The 16,424-nt window shown below is 42.6% G+C and overlaps 1 protein-coding gene across 1 annotated transcript in view; it reads right to left on the bottom strand.

Annotated features, from left to right (window-relative positions):
- ATP10B (ATPase phospholipid transporting 10B (putative)) overlaps window positions 1-16,424 on the bottom strand; it is a 102,731-nt gene that overhangs the window by 69,913 nt on the left and 16,394 nt on the right. Inside the window, exon 3 of the mRNA XM_040985302.1 lies at window positions 9,562-9,766. Within this exon, the coding sequence (XP_040841236.1) occupies window positions 9,562-9,766 (205 nt within the window). The remainder of the gene's footprint in view (window positions 1-9,561; window positions 9,767-16,424) is intronic.

Genomic DNA, 16,424 nt, shown 5'->3' with positions numbered 1-16,424 from the left:
AAGCAAAGAAAAAAAAAAACTACATTAAATTGCTCACAGAAGATAGGATCGTAACATGTCACTCCTGGTAAACAACCATGAAAATACTAGCATAGGATCTGGCAACAGGGAGACCTCCTTAGAGGGAATTTACTGCATGAAGTACAGACAGTGGCAAGAACGAAGTCTATGGGAGCACCCAGAAGGGAACTGTACAGAATGTTGCCTGGATGGAGGGTATTTGGGGAACAAGGAGGAGCAAAGAGGAGCAGAGGTCACAGGAAAGAGTGACAAAGCGTGCTGAGCCACTCGCCTGAAGGATGAATAATCTCAGTTGTGCATAAATAAGAATGATCCAGGGTACTTCCCAAAAATCACAGGAAAACAAATGGAAAGATAAATTCATTTTGGTACAAAGAATTTTGAAGTCCACCATAGCATTTTTATAGTGTTACTAATTATCAGCTTTCGGAAGACTGTATCGCACTGATGGGTCTTAGATGTAATATTTAAATGCTGTGCTGCTCGGAATTCTCCTTATTCATAGAGCATTTTTAATAATGAGTTCATTGGCATCCTTCCTCTCTGACCAAAGCTGGTCTAGAGGTGGCTCCGTGTTGTCAGCCAAGCCAATTGTTCTGTTTTAATAGAGATATTAAGGAAGGTTTCTAGGGCTTTGCTGGGAGGTAGAGCTAAAGTACACAGTATTTCCTAACGCATATTTTGAGTGAAGTTTTTGAAGATCCTACATACTGGCAGATTATGAACTCCTGGTTTCCCATGATCCTACAAGTCATGCTTGTATTCTTCCAGCAAATGACTTTCTCTAAGCTAGAAAGAATGAGAGTTCCATCATATGCAACCAAGAGTCTTGCTTAATCCATCTATTAGATTAATATGGTTCTCACTTCAGACACTGATTATTTCCCACACTGACTTACTATACAATAATCCTTAGTGGTTAAGGCAGTAAAGTCCAAAATTAAAATGTACATATGTTATCTTGGATATGGAGGTAGTGGGAAGCTGAGCTATGTGAACATTCTAGCATGACTACATCTTTCATATAATCTAGTGAAGCTTCCAAAAATTGACTTTCTGTAAGAGCTGGAGAGTAGGGGAGTACAGGAGAGGGGGAGAGAGATAGAGAAGGAGGGAAAGCCAGACAGACAGAAGCAGGGATCATAAGGGGAAAGAGAGATGGAGAAAGACGAAGGGAAGGAAGAGGTAAAGCAGAGAAAAGAGACAGGAGGAGGAGGAGGAGGAGGAAGGGAACGTGAGGCAGGGGATTAGAGCAGAGAAAGAAGGAAAGAGCGGGGAGAAAGAGAGAAGTGAATGCTAGGCTAAAGCCAGGAAGCACGTACTCAATCCAGGTCTTGCATCTGACTGACAAGTCTGAGAGTATGTACTCACAAGATGCTAAGTCAGGAGCCGCAGCCAGGTATCACACCCAGGCGTGCGAGAGGGCACGTGAGCTTCCTCACCAGTGGGCTGAATGCCTGCTCCTCCCAAAGCCTGGTTACCCAATGTGTGCAAACGGTACTAAACATTGGGGAGAGGAGCCATCCTGTACCTACATCGCAGGTGTATGTCTGCACCCAAACAGAAGGTTGCAGGAGGAGATCAACAGAACAAAAATCTCTGAAACTAAAGTGCCAGTGTTTCATAGGGTGTGTTTTCACTATGAAATTATTATTTTTTACTATAAAGAATTATAAACCAAAGCTTATACAGCCTTCAGTATTTTCACATACACAATAATTATATTCATTTGAAAAATAAAAATCCCACATGAAGGGATCTAAGAATTATTTTAACAATGGGCAAAATAATTAGGCTTATCAGATCTGAGTTCTAATTCTGGCTCAGCATTATGTTCTGAATAGTCTGACAGATTCAATCTCTCTGCAATTAAGTTTCTACATCTGAAAAATGTCATTCATTCTTTTCTACTTCAAAGAGTTATTGCGAGAGTCAAACATGGAAAGGTGATGGTGGTTAACGACTTTGCTTAATGAGAGAAAAAGATTGACGTATTTAGCATTGGTGACGCAAAGTAAAAAAAATGCTAGTTCTTTATTTGAAGTCCCAGCATGATTCCTGTTGGATTTGCTCTTAAAAACGTTCTAGTTTTGCCTACTTAACTGGTGCAGAAATAACGATCAACCCAGTAGTAACCAGCAGCTCCACTATGTACTAACTGTGGTCTCTAGATATCATTTCTGTTGAAAGGACCAGATCTAGCAAAGACCACTGAGGTACTGTTTTAGGAACTCAGGTGACATTTCCTCCTCTGGATAGTCGCTAAGATAACAACTGCAATGACATGACAGGCACTATGTCTAGGTCCCTTGCATTATATTGATCCGAAAACCACAAAGGCAATGGGACACCTTTGGGGGCTATGGGCAACAATTCATTATTTGGAAAACTAGTCAATAAAAGAAACAGACACATATTCTTCACATGCTACACAGAGGACACGTTTAGAATAACTAAGTATTTGGTGGTGAAATCTTTACTTCATAAATAGAGCATCACCATTTAAAGTTTTTTTATTGAATTGATGATCGAAACAACCAGCATCAATGACTACAAACTTTAAAAAAAGACACTTTGTGCCTAAAGATGTGCATGTTATATTTCCTATGATGCAACACTGACATACATCTGCACAAAATAGCAAAGTTAATCTAATATAGGGACTAGATGCAACTACCAAGTTACACATATGTAGTGCCCAGGGAAAACGTTAAGTGACACCAATGAGAGGCGAAAGTCATAATACTGACAGTCTTATACAGAAAATAATGTGGTTCATTAAGTGACAAAAATATGCAAGAACAAAAGAGAACTAAGAAGGAGACCTATTGCATAAAGGAAGTTTAAGAAACCGCTCTCAATATTTAAATCCTGATCCAAATGATCGGGAAAATAATGACCACCCATTCAGAAGACGATGCCAAGGGATTAGTGCTAACATATCACGTGGGATCATGGTGCATTTAAAAGGCCTGTCCTTTGACAGACACTGTGAAACATTTTCATCATAAGAAGTTGTAATATTAAAAATCTGCTTGAAAGTGTTTGCAGTAGAAGGTGGAGCAATAGATAAAACATGATTGGGTACGAATGATTGGAACTGGCTGGTAGAAACATTAAATTTTATATTAGTTCCTCTAGTTTTACATACATTTGAAAATTCCAATTTAAAAAACTGTCAGTCTAACTTGGAGCCCAGTCAGCTATTAATAAGGTTACTTAATGCCTGATTTGTCAGACACATAAAATAGAAGTGCCTATCTCTTCTAGAGATTATAAATATTATTCTATAGATTCTATGCAGTGTCATTTTTTAGTAGAAATGTGATATAAAACACAAGAATTGCCTATGGCACACAGTGTGTTTTTGATAAAGTTGTATGTTGATATTTCTTTCTATATATTATTCTATAGACTTGATATATTAAAACAATCCTATAAAATACGATTTGTGTTTAAACTTTTAGTAGTTCTTAGGTAAAACTCACTATATATTATTCTTGTTTTTTCAAGTAGGAAAAACTCCACTATTCCTGAAACATGTAGACAAATATGAACAACATTCACTAAGTGTAATGCTAATTACATCCACTTTGTTGCAAAATAAATTTCATTTTTTTTCATTTTTATGACTTCTTAGTATTTTATAATATATACACAGCACACTTTTTCCAGTCATTCATTAGCAGACATGTGGGTGATTCTACATCTTAGCTATTGTTAACTAAGCCTCGTATATCCTACTCTGCTAGGGAGCGGGATAGCTGGGTCATATGGTAGATGTAGTCTCAGATCTCTGAGGACTCTCCATACTCTGCTCTCCCATGACTGTACTAGTTTATATACCCTCGCATCCTCACCAACATTTATTCTTTTCAGATTTTTCAGATAAGAGCCATTCTAACTTGCGTGAGATAAAACCTCATTCTGCTTCGTATTTGTATTTCCCTGACACTAGAGATCCTGTGCACCTTTTTCTCATGTGTCTGTCAGCCATTCGTATTCCATCCTTTGAAACTATTCATGTTCTTTGCCCATTTCTTACTGAATTATTTGTTTTGTTGTTGATTTTTTTGAGCTTTGTACAGATCTATCCTGATTTTGGGGGCCAGGAGAGTGGGCCGTGTGTTGCTGCATTCTCCCCCTTTCTGGTGCCCACTCACATGCGAGGCCAGCAGGGTCTTGCTGTTGCCTTTTGGGGGCTGGTCCACCTCCCATCACACACACACACACACACACACACACACACACACACACACACACACACACACACACAGACTGCTCCCTCCCCTTGGCTTGAGCACTGTCATTGACCTGCCAGGGACACTTGCCATTACACAACCCAACAGTAAAGGAGACATTTCCTTGCTTTCCAGGCAGGTCGGAACGAGAGGACAGGTGATTCCCTGTTGCTTCATCCCAGGTTTGTCATTACTAAACAGGGGTGCTGACAGATTTCTCCCTTTTGCATCTCAATTCTTTGCTGCCAAGATACTCCTCTGAGTATGGTAAAATCCATACAAACCTTCACTGCAGAGAATCCAATTAGCCATTAGTAATTCAGCAAATGGGTTTTACAATCACCATGGTAGAATCCAAGCTGGTTAAAAGGCAGAATTCATAATGAAGAATTTTTAGCTTGAGCAACCACCAATCAGCACGGTTATTAATCAGTGATGCCCTTGGCCAGTGCTTTGCAAACATAATGTGCACATGAATCATCTGAAGACCTTGTCAGACTGCAGGGTCTGGTCAGTTTTGGGTGCGGCCTGAGAGTCTACATTTCTGGAAAGTGACACTGAAACAGCCTGTTTATGGGTCATACTTGGCAAATCAGATCCCTAGTTGGCACCGGGAAGTGATCCAAAACACGTTTCATTAGGACTTTGGCCTCAATGATTGAAGATAAGTCGAAACATGTTTGATTTCACGTTGCAACTTGAATAATTCACTTCTGAGTCTTTGGCTTTGAAAATTGCTTCAGAAAAGAATGGCACAAACTCATTTTTAGGTATAAAATCATTCCTGTGTTAAAACCCTTTTAGGGTGGGCATCGTACAGTGGGTTAAATCACTATATATAACAATATATATAACTCTCTATATAACTATATTATATATAACTATATTATATATGATATATATTATATACAATATAATATATATATATATATATATGGCATCCCATATCGGAATGCCTAGTCACATTCCAGTTACTCTGCTTCCCATATAGCTTCTTGACAATGAGCCTGGGAAGCAACAAATGACGGCTCAAGTATTCGGGCACCTGCCAGTCACATGAAAGAACTATACTGAGCACCAGTACCCCACCTTAGAACTGTGTCACCATTTGTAGCAATTTAGGGAGTGAACCAGTGGATGGGAAATCTTTTTCTTTTCCACTCTGCCTTTGAAATATATTACTACTGTTATTACTACTGCTACTACTACTATTTTTTTTTTAGGAGAAGCTCTTTTACCAACGAAGTTTAAGGTATTAAAATATCATCAGAGGGTAGATTTTACAAATTAATTCTCTAATGGTGTCCCCCTCCATGTTGGCCAGGCCTTAGCAAAATTTTTAATTATTTCCACTTCCATTCTTTTCTGAGCAACAAAATGTGGAAATAAATATTTCATAAAGAAGTCACTAATTTTGTGATTCAAAGATGACTCAGTATAAAAGTTTCGGCTTTGAAACTAACTCTTGGGCCAGTTTGAAAATCACCCATTGTATCAGTGAAGGCAGGCTCTCTTTGGAATATCTTGGCAACAAAGAAGTGAGATGCAAAAGGGAGAAATCTGTCAGCATCCCTGCTTAGTAATGACAAACCTGGGATGAAGCAATAGGGAATCACCTGTCCTCTCATCCCAGGCATGGGAATGTCTCCTTTACTGTTGGGTTGTGTAATGGCAAGTGTCCCTGCCAGGTCATTCCAGATTTTCTTTAGGAATGATCTTTACAGTGACAGTGGTCAAGCCAATGGGACGAAAACAGGCTTATGCTGTGGGAGGGGCAGACTGGCCTCCCCAAACACCAAAAGGACCTTGCAGTGGAGGAGGAGCCCACTCATTGGTGACTCGCATCAGGAAGGGGGCAGAGTGCAGTGACAGAGGTTCTTCTGTGTTCACTGGGACTTGCACAGGAAAGGGAGGAAGGAATGGCCCAGACCATGAGGGTTGTCAACTTCAGCACTTCTCATATGTTGCACACCATATTAAATGTTTCTTTGCATCAAAGAGAGAAATGAGAAGCAAGGTAACAAAGAATGGCCACCACCTACTTTTCTTCCTGCCACCTGCTATGTATGTTCAGAAAGAATATTGAAGATAATAAATCTGTGATTTGAAGAAAGCATCTCTGAAAAAATCCAAGATAACAGTGAAGGGGCAGGGAGATGAGTTACTATAGGCTTGCACAGCCAAGGCCCCGGACAACGCTACTTCTGAGTTCTGGCTCCAGTGCTTCCCAGCTCAGAATCCTTGGGCACACTGTGCGATTTCTTTGTGCTCATCTCCTTTTGTGATAATGGGGTAGTAATAGCTACCTCATTAAATTGTTGTGTGTCTAGGCAAGGCAACCAATCAAAGCTCTGTATATGGGCTTAGTAAAAACTGTTGGGTCTGTGTTGCACTTCTGATTTAGCTTCCTGCTAACACACCAAGGCAAGAAACAAAAGATAGGCCAGGTCCTTAGGTACCTGCCACTCATGTCAGGCACCTGGAAGAAGCACCAAGCTCCAGGTTTACACCTGTCCCCTCCCTTGGTTATTTGGAGAGTGACGCAGCAGACAGAAGATCTCTGTCTCTTCTTGTCTAACTCTGCCTTGCAAATACATAAATAAATCTTTAAAGAAAATGCTACTGCTATTGACAGGGAAAAACCTATTTGAACAAAGGAAGAAAGTCCAGGCCAAAGACAGAATGGAGAACTCTGCAAACCTTTTAACTCAAATGAAGTTGCTTTGTTTTGCATCTGTCTTGCTTTTGCTACATCTCTTCTCCTATCCCTTTGGCAAATCCCTCCCTGCTTCCCTCTTCGTGAAAGATCACGCCAAGCAGCCTGTGTGAATTCAGGGTCAGAGTTCAAGAGATTTAATAAATTGGCTGGTCTGTAGCACTGGAGTGTGAATGAACCTTTCAACCTGCTCTTCATTCTAGTTAAATCCCAAAGTGTCTAATTAATACACAAGAAACAGTTTGAGAAATGCTGCCAAGGATGTAAAGTAAAACCACTGGTAGAGATGCAGCAGCCCTGGCCCTGAAGTAAGTGTTGGAGAGAGTAAGAAGTGACTCAGAATTGGATGATGAAGCTTGGGCTGGGGGAGCTGGAAGGGGGGAATCTATACGCAGATACACGTTTCACTGCTTCTAGAACTTAAAGATTAAATACAATTAACTAAAAAGTTTCTGAGTGCCTTCACATGGTTGGGCTAGGGTATAAGTCTTACATGATCACATGCATACTCACACGCATGTTTGCCAATGTGTAATGGGATTTCTCATGTTGAGTTATTGGTTAAAATGGCATGAGCATTCCTCATCAAGAAGGCAGGCTATAGAGCAACAAATGGATAATTATTGTATGTCCGGGATGACTTTGTGAACTTTATCCAGCCTTGCCCTGCCTTTTTGTAAACATGAGAATGATTCAGCCAATGTGACAAAGACAAGCAAAGGACAGAAAACTCATAGATCTATTTTTTTTTACAGATTTATTTATTTTTATTACAAAGTGAGATATACAGAGAGGAGGAGAGACAGAGAGGAAGATCTCCCGTCCGATGATTCACTCCCTAAGTGAGTCGCGACGGCCAGTACTGTGCCGATACGAAGCCAGGAACCAGGAACTTCTTCTGGGTCTCCCATGTGGGTACAGGGTCCCAAAGCTTTGGGCCATCCTTGACTGCTTTCCCAGGCCACAGGCAGGGAGCTGGATGGGAAGTGGAGCTGCCGGGATTAGAACCGGCGCCCATATGGGATCCCGGCGCATTCAAGCCGAGGACGTTAAGCTGCTAGGCCACGTGGCCGGGCTCAGAAAACTCATAAATGAAGCTACAGTTCAGTGGTATACCCCAAATCTGCAGACTGATGTTCTGATGAAGCAGATGGTGAACAGGTGGTGATGGAGACTTCTACATCTGGTGATAGTAACTGCACCCAGCAGCTTCAGTACTGCTTATTGTAGACCTAGCAGGTCCCAAGCATTATATTTTGTTCCTTACTTTTCTTACACCATTTGGATGTTACCACAAATCTATGGGATAGCTATTATTATTCCCATTGTAAGGACAAGAGATCAGACTTCTGAACACCGAATCAATCAAAGAGTTTTCTGAGAACTGCTCATCAGGTGCAGCGAGAGGCAGGGTGAGCAATGATGAATGTTGTCTCAAGTTTCAGTTTAGAAAAATGAACTCCTGCTCACAGGAATTTCTGAGCAGTTATACATTTCCTCTTTTTTCTTAAATTCCTTGACTCATTCAGCTTCTTCCCAGCTAAAAGGTGGCACAGTGTAGAAAAGTGATAGGATTTTGTTCTTTCGCACAGTTGCCAGATTAGAAATCAGCTTCTATAAGGAAAATTTTAGCTGTAAACTAAAATATTACAACCAGTTTCAGTCAGTCAACACATATGCCTATAGAAGCCATAGGTGTCAAGACCAGCTATTCATTGGTCTCTTGCTATAGGTCTATTAATAGGCTAATTCATGTACACATCACTTATAGTATATGTATTGCATCAGAATCTCTCTATGGAGAGATACTGTATTTATACAATATTTCCAGATGAAGATACTAAGATATAGGAGGGAAATAACTTGTCTAAAGTGAGCCAGATAGTAAGTTATAGGGTTTGGTCTCTGAGCCCACAGTATCCAGAGTTTGAGTCCCAGAGCAGCAAACAAAAAAGATTTCTCCATAATGTCTAAGCCACCGTGTACATCCATGTAGGGATTAAGTAAAATCATCAGTGATGGCTTTTTGTCCTCAAAGTGGTTTGAGTTTTTGAGAAGGCAAGGAGTGCACAAATGGGGAAAGAGTTGATAATGATACAATGTTCTTAATAAAACATGGAAAATGGAAACAAAAGATATTTTACCTGCTTATGTTACTACGTATTAGGAAGGGTCAAAAGAACCTTAGAAAACATTTATGAAGAGATTGCCAGAGCTGCGTTGGGCAGAACAGGGGTTAGATGAGCACGGAAGGGTAGCTTAGTTGTATAGGAAACCACACAGCAATAAAACTCCCCGAATCTGGAGCAGCCAACATAGTTTGATCAGTTGAACACAATGAGTTTCTAGTCAGGAATTCTGTGATTTTAGCAAATTATAATTCCATTGCAAGCCCTATTTTCCTCATCTGTGTCAGGGGGACAACACTCACTTTAGAAGCTTGTTGGGAAGATGAAAAGCACATAAAGCACAAGACAGGAAGGAGACATCCACGTCTTTCCCTTCCACCCAGCAGGTTAAGTTCAATTTTCCAGTAAGGCTGACTTGCTACCTTCCCTTCGAGAACCTTAGGGCAAGCCCTACCTGCTGTGCGAAGCCTTTCACAACACGCCTTTGTTTGAGGTTTGTCTCTCCGTCCAAGTTGGCAGTTTCCAGGTGGCAGATCCCACTGGGGTCCGATGAGAAGAGGAGGAGGATGTCTGCCGGAACGATCTCGTTACAGCGCATTTGGATGAAGTCTCCCACACGCACATCCTTCCAGCATTTCTGCACATAGCTCTGCTGTTTCCTTGGGCGAGAGAAAGCTTTATGACTACTCACAATTCAGGGACAACAGGAGAAAGATCTCACTGATACCTGGATATCTCCCAAGTCAGCTTATCATGAGACTACTGTGGAATTTGACTTTGCCTCAAATGACCACCAACACAACCTCTCTAGAATAGCTTGTCATGGTCGATAGAATCTAACTCATACATGATTTATCCTCATGATTATTTAGAATTTTGTTTGCCTGTGGATCAGATTTCTTCTTCCTAATGAGAGGGGCATCTTAAAAGAGTAGGTAACTCTCCTATCATGTGAAGATAGTACTCTAAACACACATGACTTGGGGACAGCTGTTTGGCCTAGTGAAGATAGCAGCTATGATAACCATCCTGAAACACTGAGCTTCAATTTCTGGCATGGACTCCTGACTCCAGCTGCTTACTCATTCAGTCCCAGGGAGACAGTGGGGATGGCTTCATCAGGTTGGGTTCCTGCTGCCTCCATCAGCACCCCACACTAAGTACCAGACTCTGAGCATTAGCCTCAGGACAGTCCTTGTTGTTACAGGCACGGTGGAAATAAACCAAAGGATGGGAGTGTGCTCTCTCTTCCCATCCTTGACTTTCTGTCTCTCAGAAAAGGTTTTCAAAAGATAACTTCATTTATCAGAATAACCATTGATCATGGAAGAAGGTAAAGTTTCAAATTACCAGGGCATAGAAAGAATTGCATTGGAGTATGGGGGTGAGATTACTAGCAGAAAAGTAGAGCATATTGGCTATTGCTCAGGAAGACCTGGAGCAGTTCTGAAGTGGAAGACAAGGCAGTTGGAGAATTAGGAATAAGGCACTGCACACCTTCATGGCGGGGGGGGGGGGGGGACCCACAGGAATCCCACCATCAGGAGGAAGAGGAGCTTATATATTTTAGCTGCCCACACAATATTTATTTACTTAACATGAAAAGCAGATTTACAGAAAGGAGAAACAGAGAAAGATTTTCCATCTGCTGGTTCACTCCCCAAATAGTCAGAGCTAAGCTGATCCAGAATGAGGAGCCAGAGACCTCATTATGGGTCTCCCGTGCAGGTGCAGGGTTCCAAGCACTTAGGCCATTCTCTCAGGCCATAAGCAGAAAGCTGAGTAAGAAGTGGAACAGCCAGGACACGAAGGTACTTTGGAGGTGGAGGAGTAGCCTGTGGCACCATGGTACCAGCCCCAGCTTCTCAACAGATTTTTAAAATCTCAGTTGATACCAGTCCAGGAACAATTCCAATCCAGCATTTCTCACATGCCAAGTGTTAATATTAATTTACTCACAAAATAACCTATGGTAGATGTTATCCTAATAATACACAAATGAGCAAATAGAGGGTTTAAAAAAGTGTGCTCTCGGTGTCACGAAAGCAGAGCTGGGACCTGAACCCAGGTCTCACTTGACATCCCATCTGCCACTTTTCATGGCTCAGGTAGGTGAGCACCTCTCAGGAGATACCAGGGACTCAACTTGTTCTCATGCGCCACAGGGACTTCCTATTTCTTTAGGCAATACCTTCTACTGTCAGCAGTCTCCATTAAGACTTCCTTCTGCTTGGCCCTGTACTTAATAGGTTCTGTTCTCCAAGGCTACAGGTCTACCCTCATTTTCTACTATTACTCAAATAAATTAAAGTGTTCATCCTTTGTCCCAGAAAGCCTTTTAGACATGCCAAGTAAAATCTAACTTTCTGGGTATCCTCCCTTGCTCCTTCTGTCCTGTAGTTCCAAGGTCTGGCCCAGAGATGTATGTTCTTATGTCACATCTCTTTAAGAGGTTGGATTTGGAATTAATCCAACAATGCACATGTGACATATGAAGACTTTTTTTTGAGAAGTAGAGAGATGAAGTAAACTTAGGAGCTGGGAACTCAAAGTTGGACTTCCACATGAGTGGGAGAAGCCCTGTGACTTGAGCCATCACTTTTCACAATCTGCATTAGCTGGAGTCAGGGGCAGAGACAGAGTTGGAGCCAGGTATTGAATTCAGGAACCTCTTACTGCATGTGGGCATCGTGACGGACATCCATTCCAACCTCCTGCGCCTTGTGTTGTCTTTTTAAATGGAAGCCAGCGGGTCTGACGTGCAGTGCAGCTGAGCACAGCCAGGCCTGCAGAGGCAGGAGCTTGTTCATTCTATTTCTGTTGATGCTGAGCCCCTCCAGACATCCTGTTTCTGCTTCTGTTGTTGGATCCTTTCTGAATCTTTCCCAGGCATGACAAGTCTTTCACAGAGAAAGCGATATGAATGGAATTTCACTTTTCTCCTTTGATTTCACCCAAGTCCTTGAGGAAAACATGGGATTTGGTGTCTTCTGCCTTCCATGGGAGGAGCCCTCAGTAAACCTTCCATAGATTATACCCTCCCGGTTATAAAAGAGCTTTCTGGGAGACCATCCCTGGTCCCCAAAATGAAGGTGCATGTTTATGGAAGATATGATCAGTTCCATAAGAAACACTGGCATTGGGGGGACAGTCTTGTAGCTCCAAAGAAGCGGAGTTCTGCAGGAGGGTCTATGGCTCTGGGGAGCTCAGGGCAGCAGCCTCAGCTCGGTGCATTGCCAGCCTCAGCCTTGTGGTCCTGGAGAGCGGGAGGTAACGTGTCTTGTGGCATTTTAGTAAGAATTCTTTATATGCCAAAGCATGTAACAGGTTGTTCAGCACTTTGCAATTGATCAGCTTGTTCTGTGCTCGACTCTAGCCCACTTCACTTTCCTACGAAGAACAGGACAGTCACTCCAGTTGTTTTCCTGTGTCAGTTTTGGAAAGGCATTTGTTTCCTGAGAGCCTGTTTACATCCTTAAGGCTGAGCCTCCTCCACAAAGACAGGCATTCTAACTGTCAGAGATTTCAAGGTTTCTGTGCTCATTCAGGGGATGATTTTATTTCTTCCAAACAGCCCTGGGAATTCCTTTTAAATGGTCAAGGATAAAGCTGAAGTCATTGAATGGTTCATACTCTCAATGAGAAAGGAAATCTCATGGAGTAAAGGGAGGAACGCATCTTTTATTGCTTTCTTTTTCTTTTTCTTCTTTTTGAGAGGATGCTTAGAGAAAGATTTGTTTAATACCATAGCAAAATTGATTTGCTTGCATCTACCCCTTTCCCCTCTCCTTTGGCTTCTGTGACCTGTTGGACAGGGCGTCGAGGGATGCAGGGAGTAGATGCACTGTTACAATTTCAGTGTTGCTCCAGGCATCAGAGGTCAGCTTTAGGGAGGGCTCCTTCGACTCCGAACTCTATGCTGATGGTGCTGCTTTCAGATGACACCAGATCCCAAGGCTCGACCAGTAATGGCTAGAGTTGCACATGGAGGTACTACGGCAAAGACAAGGCCAACACACCTTTCCCTAGGGACACTGAATCTCATTTTTCCCTTTCTAAAAAGGGCTCCACTGCTTATTATGGGTTGTGGGTTATTAAAGTGATGGAAGATGGAGGAGAATGGAGATAAATTTATGGGGTATGCATGTACATGAAGGGTCTCTTATGTGGGCTGCAGTGTTTTCTGGGCAATTCCTGCCATGCTGTAGGCATCACAGAATCAGTGGAGCCACCCACAAGCTGCAAGCCAGCCCAGTTACACCTGAAAAGCAAAACAGCTCACTGCTATCCTTATAGCTGCCTTCTTTTTCTGAGGGTAACAGGTGCTAGTGCAGGAAAAGTCTCAGTAGCTGTTAGGGGTTTGCCTTCCCCAAGACAGTACCTAGCCATCTCTGGAACTTCATGGCTTAGTCTGACCCCTACATACTCCAGCATCCTGATAGGTGTCCCAAGGTACTGAAGCTAGGGGAACAAGAAAGCTTTGCTTTGTCCAGCTTAGAAAGAACCTTTTTGAGGGGAGTAAAACATTTTTGTAATTTAGCTGGTATATAACTTAAAGAATTTATAAGCGTTTCAGAGACCAAAACAACTGAGTGACAAGGGACATTTCCTTGGTACCCGGGGCCATTTTACTTTTGGCATTCAGTTGGCTAGGACCTGCTGTGCCTTCTCAAGCATCAGGAGCAGCGGTGTATTTATAGAGAAGTCAGGGAGGCACAGCCTGAAGGCAGGGAGCCAGGGGTGGTGTTGAGTGGTCAAACCCAGCTGAAGCGGAAAAAGCAGCCAACTCCAGCGTACAGGAACACCCAGGCGAGAGCGGCAGCTGGCTGCGAACTCCCTGCGAATGTCATTCCTTCATTCATCTAGCTTGTTCTGATCGCCTGTCCTGGGGGGCATGTCTGTACATTCCTGATTGTCCCTCCACCCAACTGGTCCACACCTGGGAATCAACCGCTATTTAAACTTCACACAATGTTCACTGCTACTTAACAACAAGACAAATCAATGTGGCTTGGGACAAAGGCTCCATCTGGAAGATTCTGCCTCAAGGAGAGATTAAGTGGTGCAGCACTAAATGGTTTTTGGAGACTGGATAGGGCTTATTAAGAGGTAAATAAACAACAAGAGAGATGTGTAACCAATTGGATACCATAAAAGGAGCAGGTGGAAAGAAGGGAATGGAAGAGAGAATGCTGAAGGCTCCATTTGTCAAGTATCTGGCTTTTACTAAAAATAAGTAAATAAAGTTCCAGGGATGTAAATTAGGATTTTTCATGGGACTCAAGGTCTTGCACAATTTCCTGTTCAGTAAAAGATGAGGAGCTTACCTAGCATGTGTTTCAGGAAGCCTGAAGGCCCAGGATATACTGCCCTCAAGGCTTCCCTGGAGTGAATCGGGAATGCCAGGGAGAATGAATACAGGGACGAAGAGGTTTCAATCCCCGCATCATGGACTAACCTTTGAAAGCCTCAGTTTTTTGCACAGCTACAGGCAGGCGATGTGTACATTTGTTTGGGATAATTTCAGGAGGATTGTTGATCTGTCCTGTGGGAAGGACTCCAGGTTTTCTCACTTAGCACAAGCCTCCTTCCTGAGGGTCATGCTGCTGCTGCTGCTGCGACAGCCAGGGATAAGCACTGTGGGCCCTGGTGCTTTCTTGTGAATCACAATGCCCACCCGCTGTGTCTTCCTCATTATGCCAGCTGGATGCCCACTTTCTACTCCTGGTTACATTTCATGACTTGGGCTCCCATGCAAGATTCATTGCAGAGTAAGACAAAAATGAAAATCTTTTCTCCAAGCACCTAGAAAAGAGGTCTCTGACCTCAGCAGATCCCACACTGAGACTCTGGAACAAGGTTACTGGAACACATTTCCCAGAAATGTAAATCCTTACAATCCAGGTTGCAAGGGATTCAGTAGATCTCTAATTAATCTAGCCTGTTTTGATTGCTTGTCCCAGCGGGGCATGTCCGTACATTTCTGATTGTCCCTCCACCCAGTCAGTCCACACCTGGGAATCAACTGCTATTTTAATTTCACACAATGTTCACTGCTATTTAAATGTTCACTGTTACGCCCTATTTTTCAGGTAAGGAAGCTGAGGTTAGAAGGGGAATGACCCAGCTAAGATACACAGGAGCAAAGCTCAGGCTTGGAGCATCGCAATGCCTGACTTCAAAGTGACAGTAATTACAACAGCATGGTACTTGCATAAAAACCATACATAGATTCATAGATCAATGAAACAGAATTGAGAGCCCAGAAATTACTTCACAGACATGCAGTGAACAGATTTTTAACAGAAGTCCTCAGACCATGCAGAAGATTAAAGATAATCTCTTCAACAAATGGTGCTGGCAAAACTGGATATATGTTTGTAGAAAAATGAAATCAGACCCATACCACTTACTATATAAAAAATCAACTCAAGATGGATCGAAGACCTAAATTTAAGACCCGAAACTGTGAAGCCGTCGTCTGAAAATGTAGGGAAAACACTCCAAGATATTTACTGTGAGATGACTTCTCGAATAAGACTTCCAACACACAGGCAACAAGATCAAAGCTAAACAAATGGGATTGTGTCACACTCAGAAGCTTTCACACTGCAAAGGAAGCGATCAATGCAGAGAAGAGACATCCAACAGGATGGGAAAGAACATTTCCAAATCATCCGACAACAAATTATTATCCTGAATAAATCAGAAACTTTAAAAACACAACCACCAGCACCAGCACCAGCACCACCAAATCAGTCGAGAATTGGGCAAAGGATTTTAGTAGACAGCTCTCAAAAGAATACAGGGCGGACACCGTGGCACAGTAGATCAAGCTACTGAGTGTGGTGCCAGGGTCCCATGTGAGTGCTGGTTAAAGTCCTGGCTGTTTCATTTCTAATCCAGCTCCTAGCTTATGTGCCTGGGAAACAGAATATGGCCAAGTACTTGGGTCACTGTACCCAGGTGGGAGTCCCCAGATGAAGCACTGCCTTCAGATTGGCCCAGTCCGGGATGCTGTAGTCATTTGGGGAGTGAATCAATGGGTAGACAATTTCTCTGTTTCATTCTCCATCTAACTTTTTAAAAAAGGATTTATTTATTTATTTTTATTACAAAGTCAGATATACCGAGAGGAGGAGAGACAGAGGGGAAGATCTTCCGTCTGATGATTCACTCCCTGAGTGACCACAACCGCCGATGCTATGCTGATCCAAAGCCGGGAACCAGGAGCCTCTTCCAGGTCTCCCACACGGGTGCAGGGTCCCAAGGCTTTGGGTCGTCCTCGACTGCTTTCCCAGGCCACAAGCAGGGAGC

Source organism: Ochotona curzoniae, unplaced genomic scaffold (genome assembly GCF_017591425.1).
Source record: "Ochotona curzoniae isolate NIBS_2020 unplaced genomic scaffold, NIBS_Ocur_1.0 contig_1, whole genome shotgun sequence".
Classification (NCBI taxonomy): Eukaryota; Metazoa; Chordata; class Mammalia; order Lagomorpha; family Ochotonidae; genus Ochotona; species Ochotona curzoniae.
This window is presented reverse-complemented; position numbering and strand designations above follow the sequence as displayed.